This window comes from Bombina bombina, chromosome 1 (genome assembly GCF_027579735.1).
Source record: "Bombina bombina isolate aBomBom1 chromosome 1, aBomBom1.pri, whole genome shotgun sequence".
Classification (NCBI taxonomy): domain Eukaryota; kingdom Metazoa; phylum Chordata; class Amphibia; order Anura; family Bombinatoridae; genus Bombina; species Bombina bombina.
In genome coordinates, this window is record NC_069499.1 from 751,703,452 (window position 1) to 751,721,764 (window position 18,313).

An 18,313-nucleotide genomic window follows, 5' to 3' on the forward strand; every position below is an offset into this window, starting at 1 on the left:
AAGCAGAGCAGGTTGTTCTGTTTTTTTCCTAGGGTCTAGCTGTGGTCCAAGTCAGTCTCTTCAGTAGAGCTGTGGTGGCTTTTAAGCATTTGGAAACTGGTGGAGTTTAATTCCCACTGTGCCTTCCATATTTGGTGTTGCCCTATCTGGAAAGCCTGATTAGGTTTAGTCAGTCTTTCGTTTGTGTTCCACGGGTCTATGGGGGAAGGATGCTTCCTCATATCTGTGAGCTGCCCTGCTGCTGGGCAGATTGGAGTCAGGTAAGTGCCTGTTTTTATTTCTTTGTAGCAAAGAAGGTTTATGGCACTTTTCTGTTTATGGGGGCCGTAAACCCTATGTGGGATTTTTATTTGGCAGTGTTTGGGGCACTGGGAGACACTATGTAGAGGAGAGGCTCCGTTTGCTGCGTGTGTTCGGTTGCTACCGGCTTTTTCGAGTAGTAGTGATAACGGCCGGTCTGTTGGGTACACCCACGAATAGGAGGGGCGGTTTTCTGAGGCGGCAATTAAGTTGCGTGCCTTTCCGGAACGCTTGCTGTCCCGGTCTGAGTGGAGGCTGCTTGCAGCATTTCTAGCTGGGACACCTTGGGCTGCAATAAGTTTTTTTGTTTCCTGGGTCCGGATCGTTAGTTGAGGGTTTATCCAGCTTTAGGAGGTCAGGTGGGCACATCCAGCAGGGTGTGTTGTGGTAAGGAGGCTGCTTGTAGGTTTTAGGAGAATATTAGCTGAAAGAGAGGTGTTTTTTGTTTGTTTAGATAAACGGAATTTAAGCAGGAAAAAAGTTTGTTCTTTTAAAATTTAAAGGGACAGTAACGTTTTCTTTATTTTTCAAATCAAGAAGTCAGTTTGATTTATTTTGGTAAAGATGGATCAAGGGGGACTTGCAAGATGTTACATGTAGCTTATGCTTTGACTCTAATGTGGAACCTCCAATCCATTTTTGTTCATCATGTATTGATCGAACATTACATTATAGGGATAGACTTTTTGAATCTGAGCCATCATCCGCTAAGGCGGATGCTGTTCAGGGGTCTCCTGTTCAAGATATGCCGCAGCTTTCTCCTCAAATGTCCCAAACTTTAGTGTCTACTCCTGCAGTGCCCTGTGGTCCTTCTTTTTCTCCAGTTGGGGTTACCTTGCAGGACATTGCTACCCAGATATCTTCTGCGGTAACTGATGCCTGTCGGCTTTTCCTATGTTACAGGGGAAGTGTAAGGATTCAGTTAATAAGGTGTCTGAATTGGGTGTGGCTATGTCGAATGCTTCTTCCCATAGGTCTGAGGGGGAGGATTCTTCAATAGTGTCTGAGGGGGAAATCTCTGACTCAGTATCATTCCGTTTTCTTTCTTTCAGGTTTAAACTTGAGCACCTCAGTTTGTCTTGGAGCAAGGGGAAGCAATCTAAGACGCCTGTTACTGACTCAAAGTCAGCATGAAGTTACGTTGTGTCTAGAATCTTTCCGACCTGGGAGTGATAGTTCCTATTCCAGTACAGGAGCAGGGTCTGGGATTTTATTCCAAGCTGTTCGTAGTTCCCAAAAAGGAGGGAACTTTCAGACCTATTTTAGATCTCAAGAGCGTAAAGAAGTTCCTCAGAGTTCCGTCTTTCAAGATGGACACTATTCATTCCATTCTTACTTTGGTTTATGACCACAGTAGATTTAAAGGATCTGCATATTCCCATCCACAGGGATCATCGCAAGTTTCTGAAGTTTGCGTTTCTAGACAGACACTTTCAGTTTGTGGCTTTCCATTTGGTCTTGCAACTGCTCCCAGAATTTTCTAAAAGGCCCTGGGAGCGTTGTTGGCGGTGCTCCGGTTGCGGAGTGTTGCAGTGGCACCTTATCTGGATGACCTTCTAGTTCAGGCATCATCTTTTCATCTAGCAAACTCCCACACCGAGTTGGTTTTTGTTGTCTCTTCCACGGATGGAAGGTGAATTTAGGAAAAAGTTCCTTGATTCTAGCTAAAAGGGTGGTGTTCTTGGGAACCATAATAGATTCTTTAGCAATGAAGATTTTTCTGACAGAAGCCAGAAGAACAAAGATCTTCAACTCTTGTCTTGCCCTTCAGTCCTCTCTTCGGCCGTCAGTGGCTCAGTGGATGGAAGTTATTGGTCTGATGGTGTCAGCTATGGACATCACTCCATTTGCTCGGTTCCATCTCAGGCCTCTGCAGTTATGCATGCTCAGACAATGGAATAGGGATTATGCGGATCTGTCTCCGTGAATTGTTCTTGATCAGGTGACGAGATTCTCTTCCGTGGTGGTTGTCTCAAGATCTTCTTTCCCAGGGAACCTGTTTTTGCAGACCTACCTGGGTTATCGTGACCACGGATGCCAGTCTGCTGGGATGGGGAGCTGTCCGGGGCTCATTAAAGGCTCAGGGTTTATGGACACGGGAGGAGTCGGTTCTTTCCATAAATATCCTAGAGCTGAGGGCAATCTTCAATGCTCGCCTGGCCTCAGTTAGCTTCAGCCCAGTTTATCAGGTTTCATAAGGACAACATAACGTCAGTGGCTTACATCAATCATCAGGGAGGAACTCGGAGTTCCTTGGCCATGACAGAGCTAGCCAAGATTATTCAGTGGGCGGAAACTCACAGCTGTTGTCTGTCTGCGATCTACATTCCAGGGGTGGACAATTGGGAAGCATATTTTTGGAGCAGACAGACTTTTCATCCGGGGGAGTGGGAACTTCATCCAGAGGTGTTTTCCAGCTTGATTCTCAAATAAGGACAGCCGGAGTTGGATCTCATGGCATCTCGTCAGAATGCCGAGGTACAGGTCGAGGTCAAGGGATCCTCAGGCTGTAATGATAGATGCTCTGGCAGTTTCTTGGAATTTCAGTCTAGCATACGCGTTTCCTCCATTTGCTCTCCTTCCTTGGGTCATTGCTCGGATCAGACAAGAGAGGGCATCAGTGATTCTCATCGCACCAGCGTGGCCTCGCAGAATCTGATATGCAGATCTGGTGGAGATATCATCTCTTTCACCTTGGAGACTTCCGCTGAGGAAGGACCTTCTACTTCAGGGGCCCTTTCTTCATCAAAATCTCATTTCTCTGAAGCTGACTGCTTGGAGATTAAACACTTTATTATCTAAGCAAGGGTTTTCCGAGTCAGTAATTGAGACTTTGATTCAGGCTCGTAAGCCTGTAACTAGAAGAATTTACTATAAGATATGGCGTAAATATCTGTATTGGTGTGAATCCAGAGGGTTCTCTTGGAGTAGAGTTAGGATTCCTAGGATTTTGTCCTTTCTCCAGGAGGGTCTGGAGAAGGATTTATCTGCAAGTACCTTGAAGGGTCAAATTTCTGCTTTATCTATTTTGTTACACAAGCGTCTGGCAGATGTGCCAGACTTTTTTTAATCTTTTTGTCAGGCCCTAATTAGAATCCGGCCTATGTTTAAGTTTGTTACTCCTTGGAGTCTTAATTTGGTTCTTAGAGTTCTTCAACAGACTCCATTTGATTCTATGCATTCTTTGGATATCAAGATGTTCACCTGGAAGGTTTTGTTTTTGGTTGCTATTTTTTCGGCTCGAAGACTTTCTGAACTTTCAGCATTGCAGTATGAATCTCCTTACCTTATTTTTCATTCCGATAAGGTGGTCCTATGTTTTGCCTTAGGTTTCCTTCCCAAAGTTGTTTCTGATAGAAATATTAATCAAGAAATTGTTGTTCCTTCTGTGTGTCCTAATCCTTCTTCTCATAAGGGGCCGTTTGTTGCACAACCTGGATGTGGTTCATGCGTTGAAATATTATTTGCAGGCGACTAAGGATTTTCGCCAGTCTTCTTCTTTGTTGTTTTTTCTGGGAAGCGCAAGGTCAGAAAGCTACGGCTACTTCTTTCTTTTTGGCTGAGGAGTGTTATTCACTTGGCGCATGAGACTGCTGGACAGCAGCCTCCTGAGAAAATCACGGCTCATTCCACAAGGGCTGTTTCTTCATCTTGGGCCTTTAAAAATGAAGCTTCTGTGGAACAGATTTGCAAAGCTAACACTTGGTCATCTTTACATACTTTTTCTACATTTTATAAGTTCGATATGTTTGCTCGGCTGAGGCTTCTTGTGGGAGAAAGGTTCTTCAAGCAGTGGTGCCTTCTGTTTAGGTTAACTGTCTTGTCCCTCCCTTATCTGTGTCCTCTGGCTTGGGTATTGGTTCCCAACAGTAATTATGATGATCTGTGGACTCACCGTGTCATTAGAAAGAAAAGAAAATTGATGCTTACCTGATTCATTTTATTTCTTGACACTGTGAGTCCATGGCCCGCCCTGTGTTTCTCAGAAAGTTTATTTTTCTATAAACCTCAGGCATCTGTGCACCTTGTATTACTTCCTTCCTCCTTTCCCTTTGGTCGAATGACTGGGGCTTGTGAATAGGGAAGTGATATTTATCAGCTTTGCTGTGGTGCTCTTTGCCGCCTCCTGCTGGCCAGGAGTGATATTCCCAACAGTAATTATGATGATCCGTGGACTCACCGTGTCAAGAAAGAAAGAAAGAAATTTATCAGGTAAGCATAAATTTTCTTTTTTTGTGGCCTTTCAATAAATACCATAACAGTATGTTGCATCAGCTCAAGCAGCATTTTGGTAAAATATTGTTCTTTTCTGACGTAGGCAGAGGTTTTCTACCTACCATTGTTTTCATGACAACCAGCATTGATACAATGGGATCAATGTGCTAAACATATGTACTAAAAGATATGATATAGCCATCAGTACTTATTGATATAGTGCTATTAATGAATCTGGTGTGTGTGATATAGAGATACTGTAGATATATAGATAGATATAAAATAACCTGAGCAATTTAACAATTAAAGTATAATAATCATGTGCTGAATGTTCTGATAATCATGGCAGCAACTATTGCACATAAGTTGTTGTTTTTATAACTAAATAACAAGAAACCAGCACCAGGGGACAATCCATAGAAAGCAGTCATGGTGAGGAACTAAAGACAGGAGGAGAAATTCAGAGGTATCATTTATGCATGGGATACAGAGGGGAGATTGGAGTATTGGGTAGTGACATAATTACTCTCAGTAAAGGAGTTAGTCACAAGCCTGCCACAGTGTTAGCGGGGCCTGGTCCCTTAGCCTCCTCCTGTTGGGTCGTCGAGTTACTCCTCACTTATATCCTCTGCTATGTAACTCATGTATGGATCAACCTTGGCTCTAAAGTAGTCTGTCCTCCCTCTATTTGTATTGTTCAGGAGAGTCTTCAGATTTTGCTCCTGCAATTAATGATTTTGTGCGCTCTACTGTTTCTAAGATGTTGGCTGCCATGCCTCCTCCCAGTAAGCGCAAAAACTTTAAGAGGATGAACTAGTACTGTCCCCATCAATGTCGATCCTTTAGAGGATAGATCCTCTGATCATTTGTTAAAGTGTATTTTATTTTAGCTAATTCCTATTACTACACCATCTTAGTTATGTATCTCATGTATGGATCAACCTTTGTCCTTGCCTCTAAAGTTGTCTCTCCTCCCTCTATTTGTACTGTACAGAAGAGTTCTTGTGCGCTCTGTGTCTGAGATGTTGGCGGCCATGCCTCCTCCCAGTAAGCGCAAAAGTCTCTGATAAAAAACTTAAATGATTTCCCAGTACTTCTGAATCTTTCAAGATCAGAACTGCTAAACAGTTAATTGCAGAGTCAGACTCTAACTCCTCAGATCTGTCTTCCGAGGGAAAAGTACTGTCTGACAATCATGATTCAGTTACAGATCAAAATATTGACTCCTTTTTTTAAGATTGAACATCTTAGAACTCTTTTAAAGGAGGTGTACTGTTAACTACCTTAGGGGTACAGGATCCTAAGCTTAGGGGGGAAAAAATCCATTAAACAATTGGATTTAATTTTCTAACCGCCTGTTAAATGCCTAGAGGTTTTTCTGTGTTCCTGAGGTGATAACAGAAATTATAACCAAAGGATGGTGCAAACCTAGCCTTCTGTTCAATCCAACGTCTGCATTCAAAAAGTTTCCTTTACTTACAGCTACTGTGGAGATTTGGGAAACAATTTTAAAGGTAGATGGTGCAATGTCTACTATTGCAGTATGGACTACTATCCATTTTATAAGATGGTTTCTCTTTTAAAGATCCTATGAACAGGAATTATGAGTTTTTCAACTTAAAGGCCTTCCTTCAAGTGGATAATTTTGTTTAAACCAGCTATTAGTATTGCTTGCGTGGAGGCAGCCTCTACTCTTTGGTGTGACAATTTATCTGACCAGATGTCATGTGTTTCTTTGGATGAAGATTTTCATTGTTGTCTGAAACTTGTTCAGTCTGCAAATGTCTTATCTGTGATGCTATTGTTGAAATTATCAGACTAAATGCCGAGAGCATGGCGTTATTGGTTTTGACGAGGAAAGATTTTATTTGGTCCTGGTCTAGATGCTTTAGTTTCTACTGTGACTAAGGTATAGCAGCTTCTTTTCCTCAAGACAAGAAGTCTATTGGAAAGAATAGAACAAAATGTTTCTTTCATGTAATTAGCAAGAGTCCATGAGCTAGTGACATATGGGATATACATTCCTACCAGGAGGGGCAAAGTTTCCCAAACCTCAAAATGCCTATAAATACACCCCTCACCACACCCACAAATCAGTTTTACAAACTTTGCCTCCTATGGAGGTGGTGAAGTAAGTTTGTGCTAGATTCTACGTTGATATGCGCTCCGCAGCAGGTTGGAGCTCTGTTTTCCTCTCAGCGTGCAGTGAATGTCAGAGGGATGTGAGGAAAGTATTGCCTATTTGAATTCAATGATCTCCTTCTACGGGGTCTATTTCATAGGTTCTCTGTTATCGGTCGTAGAGATCTCTTACCTCCCTTTTCAGATCAACGATATACTCTTATATACCATTACCTCTACTGATTTTCGTTTCAGTACTGGTTTGGCTTTCTACAACATGTAGATGAGTGTCCTGGGGTAAGTAAGTCTTATTTTCTGTGACACTCTAAGCTATGGTTGGGCACTTTTTTATAAAGTTCTAAATATATGTATTCAAACATTTATTTGCCTTGACTCAGGATGTTCAACGTTCCTTATTTCAGACAGTTAGTTTCATATTTGGGATAATGCATATGAATAAATCAATTTTTTCTTACCTTCAAATTTGACTTTTTTCCCTGTGGGCTGTTAGGCTCACGGGGGCTGAAAATGCTTCATTTTATTGCGTCATTCTTGGCGCAAAAAAATTTTCTGTTTCCGGCGTCATGTGTCGCCGGAAGTTGCGTCATTTTTGACGTTTTTTTTTGTGCCAAAAGTGTCGGCGTTCCGGATGTGGCGTCATTTTTGGCGCCAAAAGCATTTAGGCGCCAAATAATGTGGGCGTCTTTTTTGGCGCTAAAAAAATATGGGCGTCACTATTGTCTCCACATTATTTAAGTCTCATTATTTATTGCTTCTGGTTGCTAGAAGCTTGTTCACTGGCATTTTTTCCCATTCCTGAAACTGTCATTTAAGGAATTTGATCAATTTTGCTTTATATGTTGTTTTTTCTATTACATATTGCAAGATGTCCCACGTTAACACGGAGTCAGAAGATACTTCTGGAAAATCGCTGCCTGGTGCTGGATCTACCAAAGCTAAGTGTATCTGCTGTAAACTTATGGTATCTGTTCCTCCAGCTGTTGTTTGTACTGATTGTCATGACAAACTTGTTAATGCAGATAATATTTCCTTTAGTACTGTTACATTACCTGTTGCTGTTCCGTCAACATCTAATGCTCAGAGTGTTCCTGATAACATAAGAGATTTTGTTTCTAAATCCATTAAGAAGGCTATGTCTGTTATTCCTCCTTCTAGTAAACGTAAAAAGTCTTTTAAAACTTCTCATTTTTCAGATGAATTTTTAAATGAACATCATTCTGATAATGGTTCTTCTGGTTCAGAGGATTCTGTCTCAGAGGTTGATGCTGATAAATCTTCATATTTATTTAAAATGGAATTTATTCGTTCTTTACTTAAAGAAGTCCTACTTGCATTAGAAATAGAGGATTCTAGTCCTCTTGATACTAAATCTAAACGTTTAGATAAGGTTTTTAAATCTCCTGTAGTTATTCCAGAAGTTTTTCCTGTCCCTGATGCTATTTCTGAAGTAATTTCCAGGGAATGGAATAATTTGGGTAATTCATTTACTCCTTCTAAACGTTTTAAGCAAGTATATCCTGTGCCATCTGACAGATTAGAGTTTTGGGACAAAATCCCTAAGGTTGATGGGGCTGTCTCTACTCTTGCTAAGCGTACTACTATTCCTACGGCAGATGGTACTTCCTTTAAAGATCCTTTAGATAGGAAAATTGAATCCTTTCTAAGAAAAGCTTACTTGTGTTCAGGTAATCTTCTTAGACCTGCTATATCTTTAGCGGATGTTGCTGCAGCTTCAACTTTTTGGTTAGAAGCTTTAGCGCAACAAGTAACAGATCATAATTCTCATAGCATTATTAATCTTCTTCAACATGCTAATAATTTTATTTGTGATGCCATCTTTGATATCATTAGAGTTGATGTCAGGTATATGTCTCTAGCTATTTTAGCTAGAAGAGCTTTATGGCTTAAAACTTGGAATGCTGATATGTCTTCTAAGTCTACTCTGCTTTCCCTTTCTTTCCAGAGTAATAAATTATTTGGTTCTCAGTTGGATTCTATTATCTCAACTGTTACTGGAGGGAAAGGAACTTTTTTACCACAGGATAAAAAATCTAAAGGTAAATTTAGGTCTAATAATCGTTTTCATTCCTTTCGTCACAACAAGGAACAAAAGCCTGATCCTTCATCCTCAGGAGCAGTTTCAGTTTGGAAACCATCTCCAGTCTGGAATAAATCCAAGCCTTTTAGAAAACCAAAGCCAGCTCCTAAGTCCACATGAAGGTGCGGCCCTCATTCCAGCTCAGCTGGTAGGGGGCAGATTACGTTTTTTCAAAGAAATTTGGATCAATTCCGTTCACAATCTTTGGATTCAGAACATTGTTTCAGAAGGGTACAGAATTGGCTTCAAGATAAGGCCTCCTGCAAAGAGATTTTTTCTTTCCTGTGTCCCAGTAAACCCAGCGAAGGCTCAAGCATTTCTGAATTGTGTTTCAGATCTAGAGTTGGCTGGAGTAATTATGCCAGTTCCAGTTCTGGAACAGGGGCTGGGGTTTTATTCAAATCTCTTCATTGTACCAAAGAAGGAGAATTCCTTCAGACCAGTTCTGGATCTAAAAATATTGAATCGTTATGTAAGGATACCAACATTCAAAATGGTAACTGTAAGGACTATCCTGCCTTTTGTTCAGCAAGGGCATTATATGTCTAAAATAGATTTACAGGATGCATATCTGCATATTCCGATTCATCCAGATCACTATCAGTTTCTGAGATTCTCTTTCCTAGACAAGCATTACCAGTTTGTGGCTCTACCGTTTGGCCTAGCAACAGCTCCAAGAATTTTTTCAAAAGTTCTCGGTGCCCTTCTGTCTGTAATCAGAGAACAGGGTATTGTGGTATTTCCTTATTTGGACGATATCTTGGTACTTGCTCAGTCTTCACATTTAGCAGAATCTCATACGAACCGACTTGTGTTGTTTCTTCAAGATCATGGTTGGAGGATCAATTTACCAAAAAGTTCATTGATTCCTCAGACAAGGGTAACCTTTTTAGGTTTCCAGATAGATTCAGTGTCCATGACTCTGTCTTTGTCAGACAAGAGACGTCTAAAATTGATATCAGCTTGTCGAAACCTTCAGTCACAATCATTCCCTTCGGTAGCCTTATGCATGGAAATTCTAGGTCTTATGACTGCTGCATCGGACGCGATCCCCTTTGCTCGTTTTCACATGCGACCTCTTCAGCTCTGTATGCTGAACCAGTGGTGCAGGGATTACACAAAGATATCTCAATTAATATCTTTAAAACAGATTGTACGACACTCTCTGACGTGGTGGACAGATCACCATCGTTTAGTTCAGGGGGCTTCTTTTGTTCTTCCGACCTGGACTGTAATTTCAACAGATGCAAGTCTTACAGGTTGGGGAGCTGTGTGGGGGTCTCTGACAGCACAAGGGGTTTGGGAATCTCATGAGGTGAGATTACCGATCAATATTTTGGAACTCCTTGCAATTTTCAGAGCTCTTCAGTCATGGCCTCTTCTAAAGAGAGAATCGTTCATTTGTTTTCAGACAGACAATGTCACAACTGTGGCATACATCAATCATCAAGAAGGGACTCACAGTCCTCTGGCTATGAAAGAAGTATCTCGAATTCTGGTATGGGCGGAATCCAGCTCCTGTCTAGTTTCTGCGGTTCATATCCCAGGTATAGACAATTGGGAAGCGGATTATCTCAGTCGCCAAACGTTACATCCGGGCGAATGGTCTCTTCATCCAGAGGTATTTCTTCAGATTGTTCAAATGTGGGGACTTCCAGAAATAGATCTGATGGCCTCTCATCTAAACAAGAAACTTCCCAGGTATCTGTCCAGATCCAGGGATCCTCAAGCGGAAGCAGTGGATGCATTGTCACTTCCTTGAAAGTATCATCCTGCCTATATCTTTCCGCCTCTAGTTCTTCTTCCAAGAGTAATCTCCAAGATTCTGAAGGAATGCTCGTTTGTTCTGCTGGTAGCTCCAGCATGGCCTCACAGGTTTTGGTATGCGGATTTTGTCCGGATGGCTTCTTGCCAACCGTGGACTCTTCCGTTAAGACCAGACCTTCTGTCGCAAGGTCCTTTTTTCCATCAGGATCTCAGATCCTTAAATTTAAAGGTGTGGAGATTGAACGCTTGATTCTTAGTCAAAGAGGTTTCTCTGACTCTGTGATTAATACTATGTTACAGGCTCGTAAATCCGTATCTAGGGAGATATATTATAGAGTCTGGAAGACTTATATTTCTTGGTGTCTTTCTCATCATTTTTCCTGGCATTCTTTTAGAATTCCGAGAATTTTACAGTTTCTTCAGGATGGTTTGGATAAAGGTTTGTCTGCAAGTTCCTTGAAAGGACAAATCTCTGCTCTTTCTGTTCTTTTTCACAGAAAGATTGCTAATCTTCCTGATATTCATTGTTTTGTACAAGCTTTGGTTCGTATAAAACCTGTCATTAAGTCAATTTCTCCTCCTTGGAGTTTGAATTTGGTTCTGGGGGCTCTTCAAGCTCCTCCGTTTGAACCTATGCATTCATTGGACATTAAATTACTTTCTTGGAAAGTTTTTTGTTCCTTTTGGCCATCTCTTCTGCCAGAAGAGTTTCTGAATTATCGGCTCTTTCTTGTGAGTCTCCTTTTCTGATTTTTCACCAGGATAAGGCGGTGTTGCGAACTTCTTTTACATTTTTATCTAAGGTTGTGAATTCTAACAACATTAGTAGAGAAATTGTGGTTCCTTCATTATGTCCTAATCCTAAGAATTCTAAGGAGAAATCATTGCATTCTTTGGATGTAGTTAGAGCTTTGAAATTTTATGTTGAAGCTACTAAGAATTTCAGAAAGACTTCTAGTCTATTTGTTACCTTTTCCGGTTCTAGGAAAGGTCAGAAGGCCTCTGCCATTTCTTTGGCATCTTGGTTGAAATCTTTAATTCATCATGCTTATGTCGAGTCGGGTAAAACTCTGCCTCAAAGGATTACAGCTCATTCTACTAGGTCAGTTTCTACTTCCTGGGCGTTTAGGAATGAAGCTTCGGTTGATCAGATTTGCAAAGCAGCAACTTGGTCTTCTTTGCATACTTTTATTAAATTCTACCATTTTGATGTGTTTTCTTCTTCTGAAGCTGTTTTTGGTAGAAAAGTACTTCAGGCAGCTGTTTCAGTTTGAATCTTCTGCTTATATTTTCAGTTTTTTTCTTTATAAGATTTAAACTTTATTTTTGGGTGTGGATTTTTTTCAGCGGAATTGGCTGTCTTTATTTTATCCCTCCCTCTCTAGTGACTCTTGCGTGGAAGATCCACATCTTGGGTAGTCATTATCCAATACGTCACTAGCTCATGGACTCTTGCTAATTACATGAAAGAAAACATAATTTATGTAAGAACTTACCTGATAAATTCATTTCTTTCATATTAACAAGAGTCCATGAGGCCCACCCTTTTTGTGGTGGTTATGATTTTTTTGTATAAAGCACAATTATTCCAATTCCTTATATTTATGCTTCACACTTTTTTCTTATCACCCCACTTCTTGGCTATTCATTAAACTGATTTGTGGGTGTGGTGAGGGGTGTATTTATAGGCATTTTGAGGTTTGGGAAACTTTGCCCCTCCTGGTAGGAATGTATATCCCATACGTCACTAGCTCATGGACTCTTGCTAATATGAAAGAAATTAATTTATCAGGTAAGTTCTTAGATAAATTATGTTTTTCGTTACTTTAATCAATCAAGGAACCAAATATCATCCTCTTCTCAAAAACAAGATTCTTCCAGTCCTTCTGACGGACCTCCGGTAAGACGCCTGATAGCGGCCATGGAGGTAAGACTAACTACTTGCACAGTACTGCAGCAAAAACTACCCACACCCTTTTGCAGAGACATTGTAACACTGAGGCATTTTACCAGCAGATACATTTGTACTCTGAGGTATTTTCACCCACGAAAACTGAACTTGGAGAGAAAAAGCGGATTACGTATCCCTTTCTATGGTGTATATACGCATTAAGGCTTTATAATATAGCAAGGACTTATTTATTTTAAGAATGATACGTTAAGATTTTCATGTGCTATTAAGTCCCCATTTTTGAGATATACCGAGTAAGAGTATCTTTGCAATATAGGTTAACAGATAACTGATGTTTTTATATGATGTTTTGATATAATCACTTAAAGGGATAGTCTATTGAAAAATAAACTTTCATAGTTTAGATAGAGCATGCAACGTTCTAATTTATTCCTATTCATTTTTCTTCATTCTCTTGGTATCTTTATTTTAAAAAGCTGGAAAATAAGTCTAGGAGCTGGCCCATTTTTGGTTCAGCACCTGGGTAGCGCTTGTTGATTGGATAGTTGCATTTAGACACCTATAAGCAAAAATTTATAGTAGGAGTAAATGAGAGAGTTGCTTAAAAGTGCATGCTCTTTCTGAATCATGAAAGTTTAATTTTGACTATACTATCCCTTTAAGGGAACGCTTTTAGCTTTTATAGTGCCTAAGTGTTTAACCAACATATACCCTTTTGGATAAAGATTGAGTATATATTTCTAATTAGGTCTATAGGGAAGGTTCCCTTTTTTATTTTTTCGGTATTCTAGCCATAGGTTTGGAAAACTCGCATAGTATAAGTTAAATCATTAATTTAGGTTGCACTTTTTTTTTATTGTATTTTTGGAAATCCACAAGTTTTTAACTATAGTATTTTTTGCACTATTAATTACAACAGGTATTCTTTATACAACATTTATCAATTCAATTTTTCTCAATTTTTATGTTTTGATTTCGCACTTTTTCCTACATTACACCTTTTATATTCTGTACCACTTTTGTAACATGTTCTAAGCATCTAGGAAGAAGATAGTTTTCCCTGTGAGCAGCTTGAGAGTGGAGTTCTTTGCCGCTACACTTTTTTCCCAATCTAAGTTTCCTCTTTGAAAAGCACAATTGGGCTCCTAGGTGGTGACTTGCCATAGAACAAGCTACCGAAATGTTGCTCATTCCTTTTTAGAGCGCTTCCCTTTCTCTATGCTTATCTGCAAAGTCTGTATTATGCCATAAAAATATTGCAAAACTTCCTGACATTTACTGTTTTGTTCATGCTTTAGTCAGGATTAGACCAGTAATTAAACTATCTCCACCATGTAGTTTAAATTGGGTTCTTAGAATTTTGCAAGTTCCTCCTTTTGAACCCATGAATTCTCTAGACATTAAGTTTCTTTCTTGGAAGGTTTTATTTCTTCTAGCAATTTTTTTCGGCTAGTATAGTAGTTATCAGCTCTTTCCTGTAACACTCCTTATCTTATTTTTCACCAAGTTAAGGCGGTTTTACAGACAATTCGATTTCTTATTAAAAGTTGTATCTTCTGATATCATTCAAGAAATTGTTGTTCCTTCTCTTTGACCTAATCCTAAAAAGTCAAGAGAGTTCTTCATAATTTGGATGTAGTTAGAGCTTTAAAATGTTACCTGCATGCTACAAAGTATTTTAGAAACTCTTCTAATTGGTTTGTTAATTTCTTGGATCCATGCAAAGGTCAGATGGCCTCAGCTTTTGCTTTAGCTAAAACCTCTGATTAACGAGGCTTAATTCGAGGCAGGTAAGTCTCACAAAGTGCATTATAGCCCACTGTACCACAACAGTTTCAACTTCTGCTGAACAAATGTTCAAGGCAGCAAGATGATTATCCCTACATACCTTGTACTAAATTCTACCATTTTAATGTTTCTGCTGCTTCTTTCTCCAGGGTGCAGTGCAGGTACCTTCCTTTTAAAAAAAAAAAAAAAAAAAAAAGTGTCCTGCCCAACATTCCTCATGGACGCCACAGCTTGTCAATTGGTTCCCATGCGTAATGGATCAGGGACTTTCACCACGTTATGAAAGAAAACAAATTTATGCTTTATTCTTTTATGGTGGTCTCTTTCCATTTTGCACCTGTTTTTTCCTTTCCTACCTTAAATTTGCTATTTTTCCTTGCTTGGCTATATGTATGAGTGGTGGTGCGAGGGATAAAATGCTCTTGAAAATTTTGGGATGCTTTGCCACATCCTAGTGGCCAGGAGTTGAATCCCACATGTAATGGATCATGAACACTCACCACCATGAAACAAACACATTTTCCATATAAGCATAAATTTAAAAAGTTTTCTATGCCTACCTACTCCTGGGTTTATCCCCAACCCTACCCTTGCTGATTTGTTTTGTTAGGTGTTGCTCCATATCGCTAAACTAAGGAGCAATGATTGGGAGATTAACACAAACGTAGATAAACCCAAATGTAAATGGCACCTCATATGCGCCGGTTGCTTCCATGAATATGTTGACATTTGAAATATTTTACTGTTGCAGTTTTGAAAGTTGAGCCAATAACAAATACTGAATGTATTGACAAGCTCTGATTGGCTGTAACTGCTGGTGGGGGAATTCCTAACTCACACAATAACGCGCCCAGGGTGTTCTTACTCAGACACATACGATATGCTCCACCATAATTCCCCCATCTCCACTATCTTTTTTGCCTCTAGCATCCACCCCAAGTGAACCTCTGGGAATGAGGTCTACCCAGAGGTTCACTTGGGGTGGATGCTAGAGGCTATCTTTTTTGACAGAGGCAAAAAAGATAGTGGAGATGGACAAGTTACAGTGAAGCGTATAAATGTGTCTGATTAAGAACGCCTACACTGGGCATTTAGTTGTGAGACTATGGAACTCCTCCACTGGCATGTAACAACCAATCAGTGCTTGGCAAATATCCTGCATAGTTGGATCTGTGAAAATGCCTGTGTAGTACACTTTCATTTTCATCTATTTTATATATCTCTTCATACAAACAAATTCAATGGATTTTCTTTCGTACAATAAGTTTTTTTTTAATTAGGTCTTAAACTTGTAAGTTTTAGCTCTTGAATTCTCCTTTATGTTCTTATTTAAACTTTGAGCGGAATGTACTATCTGGTCTTTGTTTTATTTCAGGATCAGTATCAAAAGTGAACAACAATTTAACCTCTTGGGAAGCATCATTAGGAAGTTCCTATTTGTGTCACAAAGAACAAGTTGTCTCTGTGTCAGAAGATGTCTCTATCAATACATTTGATGTCTGGGTACAGCCTTTTGGATTACAGAGTGATAAGTTTTCTACAGGTGAGTTTCAAATAAGCTTTTGTTTTCCTGCTTGGTAATTTTTACATAAACCATATATAAGGTTTAGTTATATCTCATGGTCTCATCTCAGTCGTCACATTTAACCCTTTTAAAAATGTATCCTATAGACTAACATTCATTCTGTTCTTTTGTTTTTTTATCTTATCTACTTTGCGTTTATCCTGTGTTAGCTGTCAATGTAACTTTGTTACCACAATGGTACTTGAGCATTGGTGGTTAATGATCTTTTTTATCAAACTTGTGCTCAGGTAGGGATATTCTGAAATGCTGTTCTGCTACATGGACTAAAGTAGTACTGCTCCTCTATACTTCTTGATTCTTCATTACATTTTTTTTTTATTGTTTTATTTATTTCTTAGGATATTATTTGGGTATTAGAATTTTAAAATTTTTAGTTTCTCTACATTTGAGACTATAAAATCAAACCTACTCCTTATGTTTTTTAGAAGTTGTTGTTTTCATTTGTTGGCTAACTAAGTTTTCTGAGGTTTGTGTGAGATGTCTGTGAGAAATGGGCAAAGAACTGTGTGTGTTACCTTTTGGTCATTTACATTGATAATTCTCCTACACAGAAAGGTAGTTTATATTCATAAAGCCAATTGCACTCTGATCACTTAAAACTTCATATACTATACATGAACATTGGTATATGTGTGTGTATACATGCACGCGCATATACTTGTGTGTGTGTGTGTGTGTATGTATGTATGTGTATGTGTATGTATATGTATATATATGTATGTATATATATGTATGTATATGTATGTATGTATATGTATGTATATGTATATATATGTATATATATATATATATATATATATATATATATATATATATATATATATATATATATATATATATATACACACACGCGCGCGCTAAGGGAGTTCAAGGGGATAGCTAAAGGAGAAGAGGAACTAAGATAGGAAAATGTTAGTGCATATTATATGCATCCCTGAACAGTAGAGTCTTTAATGAGTGCTTGATAGTTTAAAAAATAGGGGAGAATAGTGTAGAGCGAAGCAGAATGTTCCACAAAATAGGGGCCAGATAGGTCTGGTGCAGAGATGTAGATTTTGGTATCGTCGGCATACAAATTGTAATGAAACCTATCTAGATATGCTTTTTTGAGAATATGTGATATTAGTGCATTTTTAAGGGATGAGGGAAATATACCAGTGCTGAGGGAGAGTTTAAAAATATGTGTGAGGATAGGAGTAAGAGTAGGAGAGAGGGAGGGCAGTAGTTGTGAGGGGATGGGATCAAGGGGACAGGTAGTGTGGTGAGAGGAGGATATAAGGGCATATATATATGTATGTATATATATATATATATATGTATGTATATATATATATATATATATATATATATATATAGATATATATATATATATATATATATATATATATATATATGTGTATATATATATATATATATATATATATATATATATATATATATATATGTATGTATGTGTATATGTATATATATATATATATATATATATATATATAAATATAATATATATTTTTTTCTTTTGTAAGATGTACCGAGTCCACGGTTTCATCCTTACTTGTGGGATATTATCCTTCCTAACAGGAAGTGGCAAAGAGAGCACCACAGCAGAGCGGTCTATATAGCTCCCCCCTTAACCCCACCCCCCAGTCATTCTCTTTGCCGGCTCTAAGCAGGAAGGGTAAAGTGAAAGAGGTGTTAAACTGTTAGTTTTATTTTATCTTCAATCAAGAGTTTATTTTTAAATGGTACAGGTGTTGTACTATTTTTACTCTCAGGCAGAACATAGATGAAGATTTCTGCCTGGTGGATGATGATCTTAGCATTTGTAACTAAGGTCCACTGCTGTTCCCACAGAAGCTGAGGAGTACAGGAAAACTTCAGTGTGAGGAACGGTTTCTTGCTATACAGCAATGAGGTATGTTCAGTCATTTTTTCTGCAGAGACTTGATAACTACAGAAAGGCTGACAGTATCCCCATTAGGGGAAGGGTAAGCAGTAATCCTAGTCTTAGAGGTGATGTTACTAGCTTGCATATAGGGCTAATCTTATGGGCACTCAGTTTGTATGTTTATTGAGACAAACGTTTGTGTGTCTGGGAGTACTGTATTTATTCATTTGGGACTTCTGTTTTTGAGGGTTCACTTGGCTTATTTGGGGTTTTTATAACCCACATGGCTCAAAGATCGTTTTGTAGATTTATGTGTTGACCCCAGCAACATCGAGTAAGAGAGGGGCGGGGCCTATTTTTGCGCCTCAGTTGCGCATTTGTTTTACATAGGCAAGCAGCAAGGTACAACAGAGGGGTCCTGGTGCACTTCCAAGGGCTTAATCGAAGCTTTATTTCCACAATCTTGATCCTTGAGGGCAGGTAGGAGCTGACAAGGGTTTTACCGGGTTTTAAACGCTTTTCAATCCGGTTTTCTCATTTGAGGGTTAATTACCTTGATACTTGTGGTGCAATCTTACTAAAGCTTGAACGCTTGATTTTATCAAAGCGGGGTTTCTCTGA

General features: G+C 39.0%; 1 protein-coding gene across 3 annotated transcripts in view; it reads left to right on the forward strand.

The window, feature by feature from the left end:
* The window catches only part of LAMP2 (lysosomal associated membrane protein 2), a 275,991-nt gene that overhangs the window by 150,526 nt on the left and 107,152 nt on the right, over positions 1-18,313 (forward strand). For all 3 annotated transcript variants that reach the window (XM_053699286.1, XM_053699288.1, XM_053699287.1), the window contains exon 8: positions 15,598-15,765. In XM_053699286.1, coding sequence (XP_053555261.1) covers positions 15,598-15,765 — 168 coding nt within the window. The remainder of the gene's footprint in view (positions 1-15,597; positions 15,766-18,313) is intronic.